Source organism: Staurois parvus, unplaced genomic scaffold, assembly GCF_062004578.1.
Source record: "Staurois parvus isolate SC_StPar_1 unplaced genomic scaffold, SC_StPar_1.0 ptg000011l, whole genome shotgun sequence".
NCBI lineage: Eukaryota > Metazoa > Chordata > Amphibia > Anura > Ranidae > Staurois > Staurois parvus.
Genome location: NW_028317807.1, coordinates 34,504,296 through 34,528,324, shown reverse-complemented (window position 1 = coordinate 34,528,324; position 24,029 = coordinate 34,504,296). Strand labels below are relative to the sequence as shown.

General features: G+C 43.2%; 1 protein-coding gene across 1 annotated transcript in view; it reads right to left on the bottom strand.

The window, feature by feature from the left end:
• LOC149474167 (uncharacterized) overlaps positions 1-24,029 on the bottom strand; it is a 210,072-nt gene that overhangs the window by 144,538 nt on the left and 41,505 nt on the right. The window contains exons 8-14 of the mRNA XM_089672650.1: positions 23,588-23,709; positions 23,221-23,318; positions 20,175-20,413; positions 18,316-18,392; positions 16,366-16,490; positions 14,976-15,131; positions 10,939-11,136 (exon numbers count right to left, since the gene is read on the bottom strand). Of these exons, the coding sequence (XP_089528776.1) occupies positions 10,939-11,136; positions 14,976-15,131; positions 16,366-16,490; positions 18,316-18,392; positions 20,175-20,413; positions 23,221-23,318; positions 23,588-23,709 (1,015 nt within the window). The remainder of the gene's footprint in view (positions 1-10,938; positions 11,137-14,975; positions 15,132-16,365; positions 16,491-18,315; positions 18,393-20,174; positions 20,414-23,220; positions 23,319-23,587; positions 23,710-24,029) is intronic.

Here is a 24,029-nt window from a genome sequence, read left to right as displayed (position 1 = left end):
TGACACTTAAAGGTATATTGACGGTCAGAGACCACAGGAAGTGGAGCTTGCGTCTTAAATCGACTGAATGTGGCAGACGTGAAACGTCTACGGGCCATATATGAAACGGGTTGTTCCTCTTTCTGGAATAAGTGTTGGAAATGGCCACTCTTTTTGGTGTGGCGTTTTGTCTATTTTATTCCGATAACGGACTCTACTCCTCCGTGCAATCTACTTACGAGACCCTGGGCAGGTCTGGGTCCAATTTGTGGTAGAGACTAGTTTTGTTCAGCCATGCTTGAGCGAGTAATAACAGGTCTGTGCTGCCCTTTGGTGTCTGGCTTAATGCGCACAACACTGAACGTCCCAGCATTTGTCAACGATTTGCCGTTAAGTGATGCAAACCCGCTGAACCACGTTCATGAGGAGCCGGTACAGGGGGCCATGAATCAGTATGGACCTGGCAGCAGTGTGAGGAGACCCGAAAGTGGCACATGGCGCAGGGTGGCGGTGGAGGCAGCAGTATTCGGAAGACATACACAGGACTAGTTTAAAAAGCGGAAGCCGTCAGCAGCGTGAGCAGACGAAAGATGCACATGGCGCAGGGTGGCGGTGGAGGCAGCAGTATTCGGAAGCCATACACAGGCCTAGGTTAAAAAGCGGAAGCCGTCAGCAGTGTGAGCAGACGACAGAGGCACATGGCGCAGGGTGGCGGTGGAGGCAGCAGTATTCGGAAGCCATACACAGGCCTAGGTTTAAAACTGGAACCCAGCAGCGTGAGCAGACAACAAAGACGCACATGGCAGAGGATGGATCTGGCAGCAGTATGAGAAGGCGGTACAGGGGCCCGTGGCACAGTGTGGTGATGGGGGCTACAGCAACTGGATGCCAGAAAGTGGCCGATAGGGCTATATACTGCATGGAATTATAAAGTTGTAAAGACAGCGGCCTATAAGGCTATACACACTATAACAATCATGACTTGATTGACCTTTGGCCTATAAGGCTATACACAGCATGAATATCATGACTTATTCTGAGAGTGGTTTGGAAGGCTATATACAAAAAGTAATTCATGAGCTGTCCGGACAGCGGACAATAAGTACATATATACAAATCAATTCATCAGCTGTCCAGCCAGCGGCCTCAAAGGCGACACATATAGAAAGCAATTCATGAGCTGTTCAGACAGCGGCCTCTAAGGCGACAGATATACAAAGCAATTCCCGAGGTGTTCAGTGAGCGGCTTGAACGGCTAGGTTATTACTAAATATATCTTTCTGGCCAAACATCGGCCTATAAATAGATGTCTACACAGTGACAAAAAAGTAGGTCGCCTTACAGCGGCGTATCCTACAAATTGACATTATAAGAAATGGTTTAGACCAAAAAAAAAAACAAAAACTTTGATGCTATGCTATACCTTAGTAGATTGTGGAAAGTCGACAAGTCAAGCGTAACTGTGTACATTACAGAAAATCTTAACAAGACAACCAAACATGTGGCCAAACCGTGACCGATACAACAAGTTAACAATGTAAGAAACAGGAGGGGGTCAAACCGTGGCCAATAAATAAACAGTCCACCTCATTGATGAGATGGACAACACGTGTCAAATAAATATTTAAAAAAATTGCTATTTCATCGGTCTGGAACTGGTCGACTATAAATAATTAAAAAGTTTAAATTCATGTGACAGTCGTCCAGCGACGTATAAATAATTTAAAAACACCAATTCATGAGGGGCCCGACCAGCAGAGTATAAGTCATTAAAAAGGTTAAATTCATGTGACGGTCGTCCAGCGAAGTATAAATAATTTAAAAACCCCAATTCATGAGGGGCCCGACCTGCAGAGTATAAGTCATTAAAAATGTGCAAAACATGAGTCGGCCGACCAGCAGCCTCTCAATAAAATATTTATACAAATGTACGGATCAGGTGGAGGTCTTCCATTTGTCCCTAATAACATGTTTGGGGCATGATTCATGGCGGATTTAGTCAGTTGTGTCAGGAACTGGTGGTTTGAAATCCAGACTAATCCACGCCTGATTCATTTTCACAAACGTGAGTCTCTCCACACTTTGGGTGGACAGTCGTGTCCTCCGCGGAGTTACAATACCTCCTGCCGCACTAAACACGCGCTCCGATGCCACGCTACTGGCCGGGCATGACAGCCTTTCAAGGGCAAATTCAGCTAGTTGGGGCCAAAGGTCAAGTTTCGTTGCCCAGTAGTCAAGGGGATTGTCTACCTCGGTTGGCAGGGTGCTGTCCAAGTAGGCCCAAGCCTGTTGTTTGAGGTCCTGCTCCAGGTCCACCTGATGCTGCTGCTGCTGCGGCTGGTTAGTAGTTTCCTCACTGCGCTGGTGAAGAAAGCTACTCATCATCGACTGCAGACTGAGGCAGCCGCTGCTGGTGGAGCTGCCACTGCTCCTACCACCCCACCCCTCCCCTGCTGCCATGGCAGCGGAATGCGAGCGCACAGGGCCCACAGTGTCTGAGGATGGACGTTGGCGCAGAAAGGCAGAGACCAACTGACTACATAGGTGGTTTTTATAGTACTTTATTTTGGCCTCCCTCTCAGCAGGTGTGAAAAAGGCCACCATTTTTGAACGGTAGCGAGGGTCCAACAAGGTGGACAGCCAAAAGTCATCCCTCTGTCTGATGGTTATTATTCGGCTGTCGCTACGCAAGCAACCGAGCATGCTATGGGCCATTTGTGCCAAGGAATGCGAGGGACTCCCTGCCTCCATCTCCACAGCATACTGCCACGGTGCATCTGGGTCCTCTGTCTCCTCCTCCTCCTCCTCTACCAGATGCTCCTGCTCCTCCACTCCTGTCCGCTGAGTGGAAAAACCACCCATTTCACTCAATAATTCCTGAGCACCAATGTCCTCCTCTACCTCCTCCTCTTCTTCCTGTCCTGCCCCCACAGGGGTCATGTGGTGTTGAGATCTGTGCGCCACGTCTACCGCACCCTGACCAGCCATTGTTAACAGCATTTGTTCCAGGACGTGCAACAGAGGAATGACGTCGTTCATCCCATAGTCCTGCCGACTCACGAATAGCGTGGCCTCCTCAAAGGGCCTGAGCAAGCGGCAGGTGTCACGCATGAGCTGCCAATGGCTGACATCGAAGTTACACAGGGGAGTACCTTTATCCGCTTGTAACATCAGGAAATCGGTGATGGCCTTTCGCTGTTCGTAAAGGCGGTCTAACATATGTAGGGTTGAATTCCACCTTGTTGCAATGTCGCAGATCAGGCGATGCTGTGGAATTCCGTTCTGCTGCTGCAGCTCAAGGAGGGTGTGCTTTGCGGTGTAGGAATGGCTGAAATGCATGCAAAGTTTACGTGACATTTTAAGGATGTCTTGCAGTGGGATGGTGGATTTTAGGAACCGCTTGACAACCAGATTGAACATGTGAGCCATGCATGGCGCATGGCACAACCTTCCTTGACGCAGAGCAGACACCATGTTCTTTCCGTTGTCGGTCAACATGTTTCCGATTTTCAGTTTGCGCGGAGACAGCCATCTGTCGATTTCTCTGTTCATTACACTCAGAAGTTCCTCCCCTGTGTGACTACGTTCGCCAAGGCATACCAGGTGCAGCACAGCGTGACACCGTTGCGCCCTGCACATGTGATATGCCGGTCGGGTAATGGGACTTGGCACGGGGGTGGCGGCTGAGGACACGGCGGAAGAAGAGGTGGTAGAGGCGGACATCTTTGCTGGACCAAGGACATGCAAACGTGGAGGCAAAAGCGGCATGACCTGTCCAAGTTGCTGGTGCGGCTGTGCCGGCACCACGTTCACCCAGTGGGCCGTAAATGACATGTACTGTCCCTGACCGTAGTTACAGCTCCACACGTCGGCGCTGCCGTGCACTTTGGCAGAGACCGACATGCTCAAAGACTGGCCCACCATCTCTTCTACATGTGAATGCAGGGCTGGCACTGCCTTTTTGGCAAAGAAATGCCGGCTTGGCACTCTCCACCGCGGCTCGGCACAAGCCATCATTTCTCGGAAAGGTGCTGAGTCCACCACTTGGAAAGGGAGGGACTGCAGCACCAGCAACTTGGACAGGAGGACGTTCAGCTTCTGCACCGTCGGGTGCGTGCTCGCAAACTGTTGTCTCTTGGAAACGGATTCCAAGAAAGACTGCTGACGGAATCCGTGAAGAGGAGTAGCAGGAGAAGGAGCATCTGAACGAGCGAAAGATGCCAACGAGCGACAACTCCCCTCAGCAGAGGTGTTGGAGCCTTGACTGGCTGATAGAGGGCTATTGACGTCGGGCGACGGAGCAAGTAACGGAGCGGGTGATGGAGCGGGGGCTGGGGCAGGCAGAACCGCCGTATCTTTATCACGGTTTTCCCAGGCCACCGAATGGCGACGCTGCATATGCTGACGCAACGCTGTAGTCCCAACATGGGCCCCCTGGCCACGCTTGACTTTCTGGCCACATAGTCGACATACGGCTACGTTTACTTCCTCGGGCGGCTTGACGAAAAATTGCCACACCGCCGAGTAGGAAACTTTGCCCCCGCTACTCCTCACTGGCTGACTGCTACTTCCTCCGTGCACACCGGCACCACTACTGGCCGTGGTGGTAGGCTGCAGTGGAGCTGGTGCTCTACTCCGTGGCCGTTTGGCTCTACTGACACTGCTGCGACCCTGCTGCCTCCTGGGCAACCCACCGACTGTTTTGCTCGCTGCCAAGCTGGCACCCTCTTCTCCTGATGATGCGGAAGCAATAGCCTGATGACGACGAGGCTGCCAAGTGCGATCAGCCTCATCATCATCAATTAGGGTCTCCGCGTCACTACTAGCCCCCTCGGCTGCGTCAGGAGACAGACCTGTCTCTAGACCGGCTACCGAGCCACTCTTCTCGCCAGTACTTCTTCGCCTGGCTGCTGAAGAGGCGGATGTCTCCCCCCGTTCCTGACCGCCCTCTGTTAGCTCTTCCTCACTGTACAGTGGGGCTGAGCCCACAGCATGCGATACTTCGCTTGGTGAGGGAACACCAAAGGACAGGGGCAGGTCGAGGACACGTGATTTCAGTGGGCTTGCTCCCGGGCCATGCCAACTAACGGTTGTGTCTGACGTACCCACCGACCGTTGGCTGTAGGTGTCAGAGGTGACCTGGGAAGAGGAAGACGACTGAGTCAACCAATCGATGACGGCAGGGTTGTCGGTGGAGACACGACCGCTGGATGACACCGGGAGCACTGGCCTCTGGCTGCGACTAGTGCTGCCTCGACCCCTTCCTCTGCTGCCACGTCTGCTCGCTCCTGAAACATTGCCTCCTCTGCCACTCCTCTGCGTGTTGTCTGACATACTCTTTAATTCAATAAGCACCCCAAAAATAAAACCGGATTTAACTCTTTGAACGTACAATAGTGGTTGTGAAGCAGAAAGTCAGTTTATTTAGCACAATCGGTCAATTGCAACTTGCCGTTGGCTGGAAACTGTACGTTTATGTCACTGGAATGCACTAATCACCCAAAAAATATTACCGCCAGCCGGCATGTAAATGGATTTAACTCTTTGAACGTACAATAGTGGTTGTGAAGCAGAAAGTCAGTTTATTGTACACAATCGGTCAATTGCAGCTTGCCGTTGACTGGAAACTGTACGTTTCTGTCACTGGAATGCACTAATCACCCAAAAAATATTACCGCCAGCCGGCGTGTACATGGATTTAACTCTTTGAACGTACAATAGTGGTTGTGAAGCAGAAAGTCAGTTTATTTAGCACAATCGGTCAATTGCAGCTTGCCGTTGGCTGGAAACTGTACGTTTATGTCACTGGAATGCACTAATCACCCAAAAAATATTACCGCCACCCGGCGTGTAAATGGATCTAACTCTTTGAATGTACAATAGTGGTTGTGAAGCAGAAAGTCAGTTTATTTAGCACAATCGGTCAATTGCAGCTTGCCGTTGGCTGGAAACTGTACGTTTATGTCACTGGAATGCACTAATCACCCAAAAAATATTACCGCCACCCGGCGTGTATATGGATTTAACTCTTTGAACGTACAATAGTGGTTGTGAAGCAGAAAGTCAGTTTATTTAGCACAATCGGTCAATTGCAGCTTGCCGTTGGCTGGAAACTGTACGTTTATGTCACTGGAATGCACTAATCACCCAAAAAATATTACCGCCACCCGGCGTGTAAATGGATCTAACTCTTTGAATGTACAATAGTGGTTGTGAAGCAGAAAGTCAGTTTATTTAGCACAATCGGTCAATTGCAGCTTGCCGTTGGCTGGAAACTGTACGTTTATGTCACTGGAATGCACTAATCACCCAAAAAATATTACCGCCACCCGGCGTGTATATGGATTTAACTCTTTGAACGTACAATAGTGGTTGTGAAGCAGAAAGTCAGTTTATTTAGCACAATCGGTCAATTGCAGCTTGCCGTTGGCTGGAAACTGTACGTTTAGGTCACTGGAATGCACTAATCACCCAAAAAATATTACCGCCACCCGGCGTGTAAATGGATCTAACTCTTTGAACGTACAATAGTGGTTGTGAAGCAGAAAGTCAGTTTATTTAGCACAATCGGTCAATTGCAGCTTGCCGTTGGCTGGAAACTGTACGTTTATGTCACTGGAATGCACTAATCACCCAAAAAATATTACCGCCACCCGGCGTGTAAATGGATTTAACTCTTTGAACGTACAATAGTGGTTGTGAAGCAGAAAGTCAGTTTATTTAGCACAATCGGTCAATTGCAGCTTGCCGTTGGCTGGAAACTGTACGTTTATGTCACTGGAATGCACTAATCACCCAAAAAATATTACCGCCACCCGGCGTGTAAATGGATTTAACTCTTTGAACGTACAATAGTGGTTGTGAAGCAGAAAGTCAGTTTATTTAGCACAATCGGTCAATTGCAGCTTGCCGTTGGCTGGAAACTGTACGTTTATGTCACTGGAATGCACTAATCACCCAAAAAATATTACCGCCACCCGGCGTGTAAATGGATCTAACTCTTTGAACGTACAATAGTGGTTGTGAAGCAGAAAGTCAGTTTATTTTGCACAATCGGTCAATTACAGCTTGCCGTTGGCTGGAAACTGTACGTTTATGTCACTGGAATGCACTAATCACCCAAAAAATATTACCGCCACCCGGCGTGTATATGGAATTAACTCTTTGAACGTACAATAGTGGTTGTGAAGCAGAAAGTCAGTTTATTTTGCACAATTGGCAAACTGCAGCACCAACTGTGCACGACAGCCACCAAAAAAAAAAAGGGTGTATGTCACTTTAAATTTTCGATTCTTTGATAGCTGTGGCCCTAAGTAACGATTCTGTGTCCCTGAGTAACAATTCTGTGTCCCTGAGTAACGATTCTGTGTCCCTGAGTAACGATTCTTTGTCCCTGAGTAACGATTCTGTGTCCCTGAGTAACGATTCTGTGTCCCTGAGTAACGATTCTGTGGCCCTAAAGTCTCTGTGGCCCTAACTCTGTCCCTTAATACACACAGGTCTGTTTCTCTTGAATGACCGGAGGCTAATGGAGAATTCTAAGATGGCCGCGATTTATAGTGCTGGCTGGCTGCTGATTGGCTAATGCGATCACATGTCATGAATGCATTATGGGTCAGCGCGCCTTGTCTGCGCGCCTTCCCAGAGATCCCCGCCCCATCTTCTCTGTCCATTTTCTCCGTGGCCACACATGTCGCCGCCATTTTTGGGAAAATTCGATTCGTGCATCCGAAGTTTGCTAATCTTCGGATTCGTCGCGAATAGAATTTTTCCAAATCTTCGGAACGAATTCCACTTCGTCATGTTCGATTCGCTCATCTCTAACCATCATCCTTGGTGACTTCAATATCCCTATCAACGTCAACAACCCGGCTACATCCCAACTCCTCCACTTAACCTCTTCTTTTGCACTCACACAGTGCACACAGTCCTCCACCCACACCGACGGGAACACCATGGACCTCGTTTTCTCTCATCTCTGCACCCTCCACAAATTCACTAACACCCCCTTCCCTCTCTGACCACAACCTCATTACGTTCTCCATCTCCCCATCCTCTAACTCCCCCCCCCTCACAAAACATCAAACCATCACCAGCCATAACCTCCGCAACCTGAACCCGGCCCCTCTCCACTCGGCAGCTGACCATCTGTACGACAGTATCCTTCCACTGTCATGCCCTGACCTGGCCACTACTGCATACAACGACTCGCTGTTAGCTGCCCTAGACTCCTTAGCACCCCTAACCACACATAGCATTAGACCCCGACCGCTTCAACCCTGGCAGAATGACCACACTAAAAATCTCAAACGACGCAGTCGCGCGGTGGAGCGATTATGGCGCAAAACCAGATCCCCTCGAGCATTCTCCATCTACAAATCTGCCTTCCTCACCTACACCTCCTCCTTCTACACCACCAAGAAGCCTACTTCGTAACCCTCATTAACACCCTCTCCACCTGTCCTCGCCGGCTCTTCTCCACTTTCAACTCCCTACTCTCTCCCCCCCACCCAGTACCTCACTCACCACCCACGAGATTGCCAATCACTTCCAAAACAAGATTTACGCAATCCGCAAGGACATTGCCAATACTCAATCTACCTCCCCACCTAGCCTCCCTCCCACCATTACTCCATCAACTCTCCCCTCTTCTGACCTCGCAACCGCCCTGCCCCCCACCACACCTAACATCCCGCACACTATAACCTCCCCAACACTCCGCTCCTTCAGCCCTGCTACCACTGAGGAGGTCACTAAGGTCTTCTCAGAAGCCCGCCTCACCACTTGCCCCCTTGACCCTGTCCCCACACAACTCCTCCGGTCACCCTCCTCCTCCATCCTACGCTCCCTTACCCACAACTTCAATCTCTCCCTCTCTACTGGCGTATTCCCCTCCCTCCTAAAGCACGCGCACATCACCCCCATACTCAAAAAACCCTCCCTGGACCCCACCGACCTGAACAACCTTAGACCCATCCCCCTGCTGCCATTCACATCCAAGCTCCTTGAGCACTTAGTCTACAATCGCCTAAGCTCCCACCTCACTGACAACCACCTCTTCGATCCTTTACAGCCTGGCTTCCGTCCCCTACACTCCACCGAAACTGCCCTACTCAAAATCACTAACGACCTGCTAACCGCCAAAGTTAATGGCCACTACTCAGTCCTCCTACTCCTCGACCTTTCTGCGGCCTTCGACACAGTTGACCACCCCCTCCTCCTTAGTAAACTACACTCCCTTGGCATCAGAGACTCTGCTCTCTCCTGGCTTTCTCCTATCTATCCCAACACTCCTTCAGCGTTACCTATAACGCTACCACCTCCCCCTCTCCCCACCTCTCTGTTGGGGTCCCCCAAGGCTCTGTCCTCGGGCCCCTTCTTTTCTCCATCTACACCTCCTCCCTCAGCAAACTGATACACTCCCACGGCTTCAACTATCACCTCTATGCCGATGACACGCAAATTTACCTCTCCACCCCTCACCTCACCCCTTAAGCCTCCGCCCATATCACCCACCTACTGAACGACATATCAGACTGGATGTCGCTTCATTTCCTCAAATTGAACCTTTCCAAAACCAAGCTCCTAGTTTTCCCCTCAGCCCGCGCCCCCCCCCCATCCTCTCTCCATCATGACCAACAACGCCACCATCAATCCCACCCCGCAAGCCAAAGTCCTAGGTGTCACCCTAGGCTCAAACCTATCCTTCCAACCCCATGTCCAATCGTTGGCAAATTCATGCAGGCTCCCCCTCCGTAACATCTCCAAGATACGTACAATCCTAAACCCAGACACTACTAAACAACTCGTTCACTCCCTTATTATCTCACGCCTGGATTACTGCAACTCCCTCCTCACCGGTTTACCCCAACACAGGCTATCCCCGCTTCAGTCTATCCTGAACTCAGCAGCCAGACTCATCCACCTTACCAACCACTCCACTTCTGCCACACCTCTCTGTCATTCCCTCCATTGGCTTCGGATTGCCCAACGCATTAAATTCAAACTACTAACATTGACATACAAAGCCATTCATAACGCTGCCCCAAACTACCTCACCGACCTGATACCCAAATACCACCCAACTCGTACTCTTCGCTCCTCACAAGACCTCCTACTTTCTAGCTCCCTGGTCTCCTCCTCCCACGCCCGACTGCAGGACTTCTCCAGGACTTCCCCCATCCTCTGGAACTCTCTACCCCAATCCATCAGACTGTCACCTACCCTCCTCACCTTCATGCACACCCTGAAAACCCATCTCTTCAGGGAAGCCCACCCCACCCTCACCTAACAGCCGACCTCCTCCACTCCTCCTACCACTCCATCCCCCACAGCCACTTCCTCCTGTACCACTATCCCCTCCCTCCTAGATTGTAAGGTCGAAAGAGCAAGGCCCTCGAACCCCTCGTGTATTGTTTTGTTACTGTATTGTCTCATGTACTGTCCCCCACTATAATGTACAGCGCTGAGCAAACCTTTTGGCGCTATATTAATACTGTATTATAATAATAATAATAATGCAGGGTCCTGGGTTTAGTAACACTTTAAAAATTCCACAGGAATGCCACAGAAGGCAGTATACAGTATAATCCTATTTTCTGGTATGAGAGCCGAGTAAAGGATGAATGCCAATTTACTGACTTCATTGTCTGGTTAAAATAATTACTTTTAATTACTAAATTTCAAGCAATCTATTGTATATAACATGCATGTCATTTATGTCAACTAAAAAAATAATAAATGATAACTTTTTTTCTCATTTAACTATATGTTTGGAAAAGGCACATATAAAAATAATTGAAAATAAATAATTGAAAGGTTTGAATAAAAGCAGTGATGTGTAAAACATTGTCTAATATTTTAGTGAAATATATACTCAAATCTGAAATTGTCCATTATATACTATACTGTAAAAGTAACTTTGTTCTATGATGCTAGCCATATTAATGGGGTACATACTAGACTCCTCTTCCTCCTGGTACTTGAGGTACTTGAGGTACTTGATAAGTCTGTAAAGGTCTTTATAATGCTCAGAAAATTGGTGAGTTCCTGCTCTGCTGGCATGTTATTTAGAAAACTGTCGACTTTATTAATCAGAGCTTGCAGTGCTGATAAGATAAGGTTGAAGCTTGTTTGCCACGTTGATGGAACTGCCAGCTGCAATAAGAAAAATAACATGACATTGATTGAAAACAACAGACAGGAAGAAAGGTTATTATACTGTATGTAGCATCGGTATATATATATATATATATTATATACACAATATATATATATGTGACAAGGGATTCCCAGAGAAGCATGGGGTAGGCAAAGAGACAGCACAATAGATATTACCTGCTTGTAGACTCAGTGCTGTCCCATAAATCATGTGATGTTTTGTTTATGTGCATAAATTGTAGCTTGGAACTCCGTAAACAACATGCTGTTTTTAATAGAGGGCCTAATTAATACATGAAAAAAAGTGAAAAGGAGCCCAAAACTCCACTCCATTCAGCTGTCTACTTGGACAAGCGCATGTCAGTGAGATAGGTGCAGTGGGTGGGGAGGGGGAAAGTGCACCAAGGAAGGAGTGTCCAGTATAGATACTCCAACCTCCTTGCTGGACTCAGCACATAAATCAGGTGCAAATTACATCATGTGAAATGCCGTGAATTCTAAAGGGTGCTGACCACAACCTTTTTGAACTTCCCACTGTTTTTTTCCTAATTGCACATTATCAAGTGCTCTTTGCAAAGTGAATTTTCACTGCGTTAACGAAGTGAAGAGCCTGTTTGCCTATTGTAAATCAACTCCACAGTCTAGTCTCTTAACCTTTAAAAGAAAAACGATATTTCTATATTCTGTTATGACTTTTATCAGAAACATGCTAAAGTGCTCAGCTTTAATATAAAATAACCTGAGTAGTGAGTGTTCAAGTTTTAAAAAAAAACTTTCTATGTGTTAAAGTAAAACTAAAAGCAAAACTTTTTTATTTAGTTTTAGACAGAGGGATTAATACACCTGTCAGTTATTGTTGCTGTCTGTGCCTCCGTTAGGAAGATTCACCCTCTCTATTTGTCCGGTTTGCTGTTATCATCAAAAGTGAAATAAAAGAAAATCTCAAATGTTGGGTTGTCACCAGAACAGAAATAGAGGGCAACACAAAAATCATCCGCCCCCACGGACACCGACCAACACCAACTCTCCCCCCCCCCTTGTCTCTCTCATAAAGAAAGCCTGACATTGACCAACAACACCCCTGCCCCCTACCTGGGAGAGCCTTCCACTAACCCCCCCCATGCAGCACATGTTCCTTCTTTCATTCCTTCTTCTGGGGGGAGGTGCTGTCCCTCTGAAAAATGCCGCCCTAGGCAAGTGCCTTGTTTGCCTTGTGGTAAATATGCCCCTGTTGGTGACGCTGATGACACACCGGGATTCCCTTACTTTGACGGGATTCCTCTCACTTCCTGAGTTGCTATGAGACAGGAAGTGAAGGGAAATGTCCCTACTGGGAAACAAAGAAACAAAAAACACCCTCCCTTACCCTAGCTTCACACCTAAGCATTTTCTGCAGCGTTTTGCAGAAACCCAGTACAGTCCATTTAATATGATTTCTTATGGGACATCTTCACACCTGTGCATTTTCACCGGATGTGTTTTTGGAAAGGGTCAGGGACTTTTTTGAATGCAAAAAGTTGTGTTTTTGTTTCTATAGACTTCAATGGAAACACTGCAGAAAAGCATGTATTGCTTTTTTGCTCCGTTTTTTTTATATGTTTTTGCCACATTTTGTATGCATTTTTGATGCATTTTAAATCTGCCTAGCAACAAGAAAAATGTAAAAAAAAAACACGGCAAAAACGCAATGCAGAAACGGCTCTAACCCAACCTGCATAGGTGTGAACCTAGCCTTACTCTATCCAAAATGAAAATAATAACTTTTACCTTTACTTACACTGTAAATATGATAAAAATGTAAATCCATGCAGCTTTGACAGGAATTATTATATATATATATATATATATATATATTCTCCAGAAGCAAATTTGTATTAATTTGTATCCATTTGTATTTGAAGTACTTTGCATTAAGGTAGATGAAGATTGCACAGCCAAGCAGCAACAAATAGGACTAGATGAGTGCTTAGGATCGATATCAGATTGAAAAGCAGGACCCCTGGAGGTGTTTACTGCCCGAACTTGGCCAGTATGATAACATGCTTCCAGGAGGAAGAGCTATATGGACATCCTGTGTAATCTTTTGCTCAAAAACTCAACTCTGAACCTGGGCCAGAAATGAACTTTTGTGACTTCTGGTGCAAGATTTCTTCTACAAAATCCACAATCCCCCAGATCCCACAGACAAGAGACCCTTGCGTGTGAAATATTCAGTTAGAATAAATGTGTGTTAGCCTAGATAGAACTACCCTCCTTCCCCATACATCTTCCTCCTTGTCACATAGTAACTTGCAACTATAATGTATATATATCTTTATTTGTAAATAAACCAACCCCTTGTTTGAAAATATAGTGGTTTTTCATTAAAATCAAGGCATCCTAAACTGTTAAATGAGTATACACATACATTAGGGCAACCACATTTCAGTATCCTGCTTAGAAATGCTGCACCATGGCTTATTACAAAATAGAGTTACAAGCAATGCTCTTAGTTCATTATCTCTGGTGATGATGACCAAGACACCCATGGCCTTCTTAGGAAGCTACTCTCATCATACATGGAGACGTTCCAACTTGTTGTAAACTCTATATTCATGCATGCCCTACCTTCACTTCCGTAGAGAAGTTCAAAAGATGAAGAGTAGATTGTGTGCACTGCCTAGTACATCAACAAAGAGCAGCTACCATTCCACAGCTGTGTGAACAGCAGTGTGCAGCTACAGTATCCCCCTGGATATCATTCTCGGATGCAGCTATCACCAGCTTATGTTCTTAAATAGTTGCCAGCATCCCATGACTATGCAGAAAGAGCAAAAGACCCCAGTATTTGAATAAGGGACTTTAAGGGCAATAGGAAACGTACTGAGGTAAAATATAACAAAGCTTTAATTTAGTACAATAAAATATCACAAATTTCTCGATTCCATAAAAATAACAGCATAGTGGCTACATGGATGCAACTGAAAGAACTCTGGCTGATGTAAAAAAGAACCACCTCTTGTTGTTCGACTGGACAATCATCCATTGAAAACCCAATGTGTTTCAGATAATATTCTTTCCTCAAGGGTATATAACAGAGGTGGACAACAAAAAGTATGTATGTACTATATTCTATTTTTTGATACTGCAATGTACTTATTGTGAGTTGTTATGCTACAGAACTCCCTTTTGTTGTCCTCCTCTGTTATATACCCCTGAGGAAAGATGATTATCTGAAACATGTTGGGTTTCCAATGGATGATTGTCCAGTAGAACAACAAGAGGATGTTCTTTTTTACATCAGCCAAAGTTCTTTCATTTGCATCCACGTAGCCACTATGTTGTGATTTTTATGGATTCGAGAAATTTGTGATATTTTATTGTACTAAAATAAAGCTTTGTTATATTTTACCTCAGTACTTTTCCTGTTGCCCTTAAATTCCCTTATTCAAATACTGTGGGGCCTTCACTCTTTCTGGATATCATTCTCAAACAGACATCTGTGTGCAGATCCATCTCTATGTTAACCTCCCAATTATGTCTGATACAGAAAACAATATATTAGCTACAGTATGTGGATGGTCTAATATGCCAGCTGTTGTCCTGAGAGGTTGGCTACAGTTTAAAAAATCTACTAGAGGGAAATGCCGAAACCTATGATAATATAAAATAGGAAATTTTACATTAAAACAAGGCAAACATAACTCAAAATATGCTTTAAAGCTTTTCTTGGTATCTTCTTATTGGAAAGAATAAAAATTTGTGAAAATAAGCATTTACGTTACATTGTCATGGCTTGCACATGCACTGTCAAACAAATATAAAACCTTAAATTTCAGTAGGTGGTTTTTACTTACTCTATAAAATAATTTCAGAAGATCCACATTCTCTAAGAATATTATGGCCATCTTATATCCCTGCTCTGGAGACAGATTACAGAACACTTGGAAAGGTTTGGCCACCAATGAAGTGTTTTTACTACACTGGTATAGAGTGGTAAACCAAGTACCAATCTGTACAAAAAGAGGAAGATAAATACAAGAATAAATATCAGATTTTTTTCAAGAAGAATGCCTCCATAATTACATAGCTAGTCTGGCTGAAAAAAATACACAAGTTCATCTAAGTCAACATAAGTAAAAAATCAAAATCAAATGAAAACATCAATATACAGAAACCTATACAAACAGTTGATCAAGAGAAAGGCAAAATAACTCCTATATGGGTCATTGTGTGGCCTGGTCCAATTTGCTCCATCTGGGGAAAAAACGTCTTCCTGATCCCCTAAGGCAATCAGATATTACCTGGATCAAAAAAACGAATCATTCTAACATAATGGTTATGATGAACTAAAATGATTTACTTAAAGTGGTAGTAAAGCCATTTTGTAAATTTTTACCTACAGGTAAACTGATAATAAAGCTTACCTGTAGGTAAAGTTAATATTTCCTAAGTGTGCACAGTTTAGGAGATGTTTGTTTCTTTGTAGAGCCAGCGCATGTGCTCAGAAGGAACAGCATACCCATGGCGTTCCTTCAAAGCACTGTGCCGTGTCCAAGGATGCCTGTGTGCATGCGCAGGAGTGTCATCGCATTTCAGCCAGTCAGATGACCGGAACTCGTGAACCCGGAAGGAAGACAAGGTGCAGAGGGAAGCTTCTACAGCGGGGACAGCATGTCGCTGGAAGCCTTTGTTTCAAGGTAAGTTTTACATAATATGCTAGTGTGCGATACATACTAGCACATTATACCTTTACCTTGCAGGGGATTTTTTTTAATGCGGTTTACTACCACTTTAACAAATGAAACCAAAACAAAATGAAACAGATTTTGATGTCGTGCACATCTGCAGCCACTATGCGCAGCTATTCTAGATTTTGCAATCTCCGGTTTTAGTAAATCAACCCCAAAGTCAACATCACTAATAAACTACAATCTAAAAGCAACACTTCTACTAAATGGACCACTGATGACCCCATTTGTGATCAGCTGAGTTGACCCTTTTGCTGCATTACACATGCCCACTTTTTTACTCAAGACGTGTTAAGAATAAAACTAATGTGCAAAACTAATGTGCAAAACCTTCAGTAACCAGTGACAGCTCACCTCTATCTTCATCCTTACAGCACTTGCATGTCATCACTAGCCTTTGTGTCTTCTTACCCAATAAGCCCAATGGTTTAATGCTGCCAGGTTTGATAAGACAACAAGGTTATAAGAGCCGCCTGTTTATAGAATTCAAACCTACCTCAGTGTTGTTGTTTGGGATTGGTACATTCATCAGAGCTGTAATACTTGGCTGATTCAGCTTTACAAATTGAGCCAGCTCATCCTCCACATGACTTCTGTTCTGGAAAATGTTTGCCAATATTGCTGTGCAACAAGGAACATGACAACCATTATTAGTGCATTTTTATATCATAATATTTTTCATTATTACATTGAAAATTATGATTAATCAAACATTTTTCCTTCAAACAATTAAAATAGCACTATTATCCTTAAAGAAGAACTTTACTCCTGGGACTACTTCGTCCTTCGGCTCCTCTTTTGTTCGGCTATTTTTGTAAATCCTGTGCATGCACAGATATGATGCAGGTCTCCACCAATTCTTTAGGATCTGGCACATTTGTGCAAGCATGGCAGATTCCCACTCATGAGTGTACACTCTACAGGATACGCCACATGTGCGCATGGGCAGGAATACGCTATACTGTCTCTGAGTCTCTGCCAGCTGCCAAATACCTGGCAAGGAGCAGCATCATGCCTTCACATGTGCAGAACTTCATGGCTTGCATGCACGCCTCAGCACAACACTGCCTCCTGGGATGTGTGGTAGACATCCCAAGAAGCAGCAGGGGGCCTTACGCCATTGCCACCTAGACAAGAAGCAGGAACTCTCTTTTATCACTGTTTTCAACCATCAGCAACATAACTGGTGTAACCAATGTGCAAAGGGATACAACAGCAGCACAGTGGCAGAGTGGTTAGCATTTCTGCCTAACAGCACTAGAGTCATCAGTTTGAATCCCAACCATGACACTACCTGTTTGTATGTCCTCCCTGTGCCTGAGTGGGTTTCCTCTGGGTACTCTGGTCTCCTCCCAAACTCCAAAAACATGCTGATAGGTTAATTGGCTACTGTCTATATTTTCCCTAGTATGAGTATGAATGTGAGTTAGGGACCTTAGATTGTAAGCTCCTTGAGGGCAGGACCTGATATGAATGTACAATTTCTATGTAAAGTACTGCGTAATTGACGGTCCTATATAAGTACCTATAATAAATAAATGGCAAATGTTTTAAAGGTGCCCAAATACAAAGCATTTTTAGGATAAATCAGATAATATTGGATCTTTTCTACCACTGAATAAGAATAAAGATTTTTTGAGTGTGATATCCAACTGTATATTGAATGGCTGGAATGGAAAAATTGATTGCAATAGTCGTGGTTATGAAGTTGAAGTAAATAAAATAATCTCACTAGACTGTTAACTTTTATAGGCAAGCCTTTGTTTCCTGCTGTATCTTCATACTGCTTTACAACTGCACAAATCTTCCCTGTAAATTGTTATGTATAGCTATTCAGTATATGTATGGGTAACCCTTGCTTGTAATACTTAGCGATAGATGATGGCAATATACTGTATAGTCATTACACATTTGGTCCATAATTTTGAAGTTCCTGTTTGACAATACATTTTTGGATCTTTCATTCATGTTTATATGTAAAGGGCAGTCTGTTAAAGTGTATCTCTAGGCACAGTGAATCTTTTTGTTTTGGATAGAGCAGAGAAGGCTTAAAGGCCCTCTCATATTATATTTCCTGCTGAGAAGAATTACCCCTCTATTTGTACCAATAATCATTGTCACTGAGAAGTGAGGGCAAATACAAAATTCTCCCCAAAGTTCTCCCCAAAACAAGAGGTTAGAGTAATTTTCCATAGGTACACCTGTTAGGGGACAACAGTCTAAGAGGGGATGTCCCCAACTTTGGAAGATTTCCTCTAACTTCCTGCTGCATTTGGGACAGGAAGTGAAGTTAAATCCTCCCAACAGGACACAGATAAAAAAATAAACTGCCAGGAGGTCTTCCTACTCAAGAAAAGCCTCTGAATTTTTTATTTTGTGAACACCTTAAGATACAGTAGGGGTATAACAGCAAACAAATCAACATGAATTTAGCATTGTATCCTACCTTCAAAATCTGTACTTGTAGTATTGACATATTCGCTGAGTGCTGCAGTGATATTTGTAAGGTTGCTCACCGGAAGACTGCAACAAATTGTACAATAAAATATTCAGTATCATTACAAGAAATGTTCTGTTGAATAAATATGAATGATCATTGGATCCATTGTACGGACTAATTATGCCCAGTTGTTTGTCAAAACAGGGATCCAAGATGAGCCCATAAGCACAGAATGACCTGAAAATTACTCCAGCACTAATTCAAATTACAAATAATTATAACACTAAGGTGCTTATATATAAAGCAGTAAATGTGACTTACAATTACAAACAAGATTCACCCTCTGACATTTAGAGTTTGTTCACACTATGTCTGGTGACCTGTTTTTTTTCCGCACTGGATAAAAGCAAGTCACTGCTAGGACACCACAACACTGGGGTGGCTTTCAGTGAAGAAAATGGCTGTCTGTCACCACATTGCAGCACAATGCACCAGGCTGCTCTGCAAAGACATGAATGAAGTGACACAGTGGGGCTGAGTTACTAAAGGCAAATAGACTGTCCAATTTGCAAGTGCAGTTGCTCCAGAGCTTAATAAATTAGTTAAAGCTTCACTTTACAAATACCCAATCGCATGCAAGGAAAATAAAAAACAGCATTTTGCTTGCACATGATAGGATGATGGAAGCATTTACTAAGCTCTGGAGCATCTATTTGACTTTAGCAACTCAACCCCACTGTGTTTTTTACTAGTGTGAGCCAGGTCTTAAATTCAAACAAGATTTGCCCATCAGCATACAGCATAATAGAAAGATTCCAATTAGACACAAGATTCAACTGTCACAAATAAAATCAAGCAGGATTCACCCATCAGAAGCCACATTAAACACAGGGCAAATCCTCTTTGAAAATGAAAGTCTAATGCTGTAAAAAAAAACATACTGATGAATGTCCTGCAAAGATTGGTTGTGTGAATCCTTTATAAATAGACCCTTTATTGATACTCTAATGATTTACACAGATTCTTTTTGGCTGTATGCATCATTTGCAGAAAAAGAAATAGAAAACAAAATAAATAGAAAACAAAATAGAAATAGAAAACAAACTTTTACTTTGGCCTTTCCTATAAACTCAATAATCATATTGCTGCTTTTGGTTGTAAAACAAGTTAATTGTTTAGAATCGTAATTATAACTAATTGGTATATACATTATAGTAGTACAATAAAAACAAGGGTTTGCTTGTCACATATGTTTTTTGTTACTTTATGGGATGATTTGATAAAGGCAAATAGGCTGATCACTTTGCAAAAGAAGTTACACTTTGCATGGAAATTTTCCCCACAGCTTAGTGAAGGTGACGTTTCACTTTATCACGCTAGGTTTGCACGCATTTCAAAATGTGCTGCTCTTTTGCAAACACACATGGGTGCCATTAATTCTTAATGGCACCCATGCACATTGGAAGCCTTACATGGGGCACTCTTTAGACTTTCAACCAAATGTTTTAATTTCTTTATACTACATTGTACAGTGTAAGTTCATTATTGAGTTATTGGAAAGGTGACACAAGCTGCATTTTTTGACAACATTACAATTTGTTGGAATGATGTAACCATCTCAGTTATCCCAACCAGGACCAAGCCCAAAGATAAGAACCTCAACAGCTGTCACCATAACTTGTGGCAGATAGCATCCATGTGTGCAAGGAGATCTCATTTACTGTCTAGTCTCACTAGTACCAAGAATAACTCAATATACTGCAGTAGGGTCATCCCCATCTGGTTAGATTGCTAAGAACTATGGTGGAGCTTGAATGGAATAACATGTTTCTTTTAAACAACCATAGTGATAGTGCTCAACTCACAGTGTTCTCAGCTGGACACTAATTTCATTTTCGAAGATCTGCCACAGGCTGCTCAGGAATGATGTTATTATTGTTGGTGAAATGTTTGCTGTCTGGGTGACTTTAGTTCCTGTAGACAACAGGTCACCAACGTCTTGCAGCAGTGTAATATACTGACAGGGCATATAGCAATATGACAGTGAGTTGTTTGAACCTTCCAATCCACAGATTATACCAGACAGGCTTTGGAGTTGGTACATCTGCAAGAAAAAACAGTATTATGTTTGGTATACAACTGCTTACGCATTATGTATTGCCTATTTCCATTGTTTGGTACCTTATGCTAAGATAAAAGGCAGAATTATTTTTGGAAACAAATGCATGCCGATTTACTGAAACAGAAATGACTTTTATTGAAAAGAATTTTGAAATAGCAGAGGCATTGATGTCCAGGACTTAGAGTGGACAGTATGAATTAAACTTGTGTATGAAGCGTTGGAGGATGCTGGACTGTTTTTGTCTTCTGTTCTTTTTCCATACATTACACACCATACTAGTGCAGCAGAGTTAGGATGATATTAATTTAGCCCAAACAAAAAAAAAAAATCACCCTGACTAGGTTTATTTGCCTATAAACATAAAGCATGGTGTCATGAACTCAATTAAACAAGAGCTCCAGCCAAAGATAAAGATAAAAAGCAATCGCCAATTAAGGAATAAAAACACAGAACCAGTTTTTGCCTCTCAGTTTTCAGTCTGATGGCCAGCATAATTCAACCCACTTTTCTGAGCCCAGATCATTCTGGACCTACCCCAGACTGTGATTGGAAGTGAAAGGAGAAGCAGCTCACCTTTCTGTCACTCTGCTGCCTCCCCCAAGCAGCATACTTTCTGTCGGTATATGCTCCTTGTGATGCCAATCAGCTTCTTCCTCTCACAAATACAAATTTAGGAGATTACACTGGTTGCAATAATTTATTAAAGCTTTTCTAAACTTAAAAAAAATGTAATATATTACAGCTTACAAGTTCTTGGTGGCTGCATTAGTTTTCATCAAACCACCATATAATGGAGGTAAACAAAGGCAGACATGTTTGAAATTCAGCCTGTGTGACAACAATGGCTGCTCCTATAGATACCGTAGAGATAAAAGCATAGCTATGAAGGGACAGGAAGTTTGTTATTACCAGGATTGCCAGGTGAAAATAAAGAGGGGGGGGGAGCCTAAAAAAAGAACTAATGCAGCCACCATTTCAAAGGATTGTTAAGTTGCAATATATTACATTTATTTTTTGGGCTTATATACACTTTAAAGGTGAAGCTTAGGTTGGCAATGTTTTCATAGTTACATTGGCCCAGCTTGAACAGGGGGAAGTATGCATGTGCCATACCTGTGGGATCTCCATGGAAGCTGGAAATCACTGTAGTCGGTACCACTACTACAGTGATTGCTGCTGGCTTTTGGGTTCCGTGCTGAGCAGCTGCCCTGCTGCTTACTAAACACAGGAGATCACCTGCTCATCTCAGGCACCATTCAGAGAACAATTTGCATTTTCTCAGTGAATGCAAAGTTTTCTCTGATTGGACAAGGAGGAGCCTGTGACTTTACCACCTTGTCCAGTTTAGGGAATGCTTTGCATTCATTACGAAAATACGTGTTCCCTGAATGGCTCCTGTGCTGAGTTCAGCATAGGGTCTGAAAGCTAATGGACATCACTGTATCCCATCACAGGGATACCATAGGTATGGCATAAAGGGGGGGGGGTATTTACTAAAACTGAAGCACTCAGAATCTGGTGCAGTTGTGCATGGTAGCCAATCAGCTTCTAACTTCAGTTTGTTCAATTACGTTTTGACAATAAAACCTGGAAGCTGATTGGTTTCTGTGCAGAGCTGCACCAGATTTTGCAAGCTCCAGTTTTAGGAAATCAATCCCATAGTGTACATACTTACATTGGTCCAAGCAGTTCAATGTGTAAAAATTGCCATACTTTAACTTCTGTGTTAATGATTATGGAGCTGCATTTAAAATGTGTCTTTTATATGTGCCCAGAGTTCAGTTTTAAAGAGTAACTCCACTTTTATTGAAAAACAATCCCCTCTGGGTGATCAATGTACATTGCAAGGATTTTAACAAACTTTGAGTCCTACCTGTTTCTGCTTTAAAAATTTCCCTTTGTTAAATCATGGCTTGTGCAGAACTGATTCAGAATGGGAGTGAATGTTTCATTTTTGAGCAGCTGATGCCCTTGCAGAGTTCTAATGAGGAGGGTGGCAGGGTCTGCATTGCTTTTAAAGTGATTAACCCTTTGGGACCTCGCCAAAACTAAAATTTTTGTTGCAGAGGATGCCTAAAATCTGACTTGTGTCTTAGTTCAGATTTCTGGGAAAATCAGTGAGCCAATCACACAAGCAGGAAATGACATCCCTGGGGGTGCTCCATACATCAACAGTGTATGAAAAGCCTCCAGGCTGCCATATTTCATGAATTTTACAGAAAATTATAGCGCTGCAGACTGAAAAGGAAATATCATTTTTAAAAACAATAAATTACACTATGGCTGTGTCACAATTGTATATGCTATATTCATTTTTTTTATGTGTGATATTATTTTCCTACAAAAGTAGAATTACCCTTTAAAAATATTTTCCCCAATGTGCTTGTTGCAGAAGTGAACCACTCTTGCTTGTCTAGAGATGTAATTCATGTGATACACCAATAATATAAATATAAACAAAGTATTCCACAATAATTTATGATTATATACGATAAACCAAATAACATATCATTTGTGTCACATGACTTAGTTTGATGGCAGAATTCAGAACCAAAATTATTTAAGTAACAGGAACTAGAAATTTGCGGTCCAGTGGTAAAACAAAATGGACAGTGAAGCTGTTTTGCTTATCGTACCCTAAAAAGGAAGGAGATGGATAATGTTACTGACCCTAAAGAAAGGTAATGGCTAATTCCTGCCTGAAAGAGTTATTGTTGTGTGACAGCATAATTCTCAGGTACTGTGAAGAGAATTATATACATGATGTGACATTGCTTTCGCTAACTTGCCTTTTGCTTGAATAAGTCTGGAATTGCTGATGCATTTGCTGATTCATTGCTTTGAGTAAACAAATTCTTGGCCAGCAGAATTGCTTCTTCAAGGTGCCCTACAGAAGATAAGATGATTAATCAAGAACCCTTAACCACAAGGAAATCCATACTGAAATCCTTTCTTCAGCCCAGATTCTTAGATACTCAGTAAGTGCATTAATTGCAAAAAAATCTATATCACATTATAGAATGCTGCTTAATTAGTGGCCTGCTTGCCTTGGTTATCAAAGCTATTTATTACATGTTAGTGCCAAGCTCAGTTAAACTTTTTAAAACAAATGGCTGAAAATGGCAAATATTGGTCACAAAAGGACATTTTCTATACCGCTTAGATTGCTGGAGAGGTCTTGAGTCACATTCTTCAAGCAGTTCATTATGGTTCCATAAGGTTCTGTCAGTGGGGGAACTTGCATTGTAACTGTGAATTGTATCATACGGTTCAGAAGTCTACAGCAGAAGAGAGTTGCGTTAATTCCATACAACCATATGAATGAATGTTTTTTTTACAGATTTTGGCATGTAATAATACTGCAGTGGACTGTTTTGTTTTTATTGCAGCATGAAAGGACACGCATATTAAAATTCTATGTCATATGATGAAACTATGCAAATTATATAAATAATATTAGCATGGCTACAATGGTTAAAAGTCAAGTGCATTGTTTCTGGTTGACACTAAAACCTTGAATCCCTCATAAATTCTGTTTCCTGGGACTCCAATAACTAGATCTAAGAATCTGAATTCCCAGCTATATGCATCTGCCATA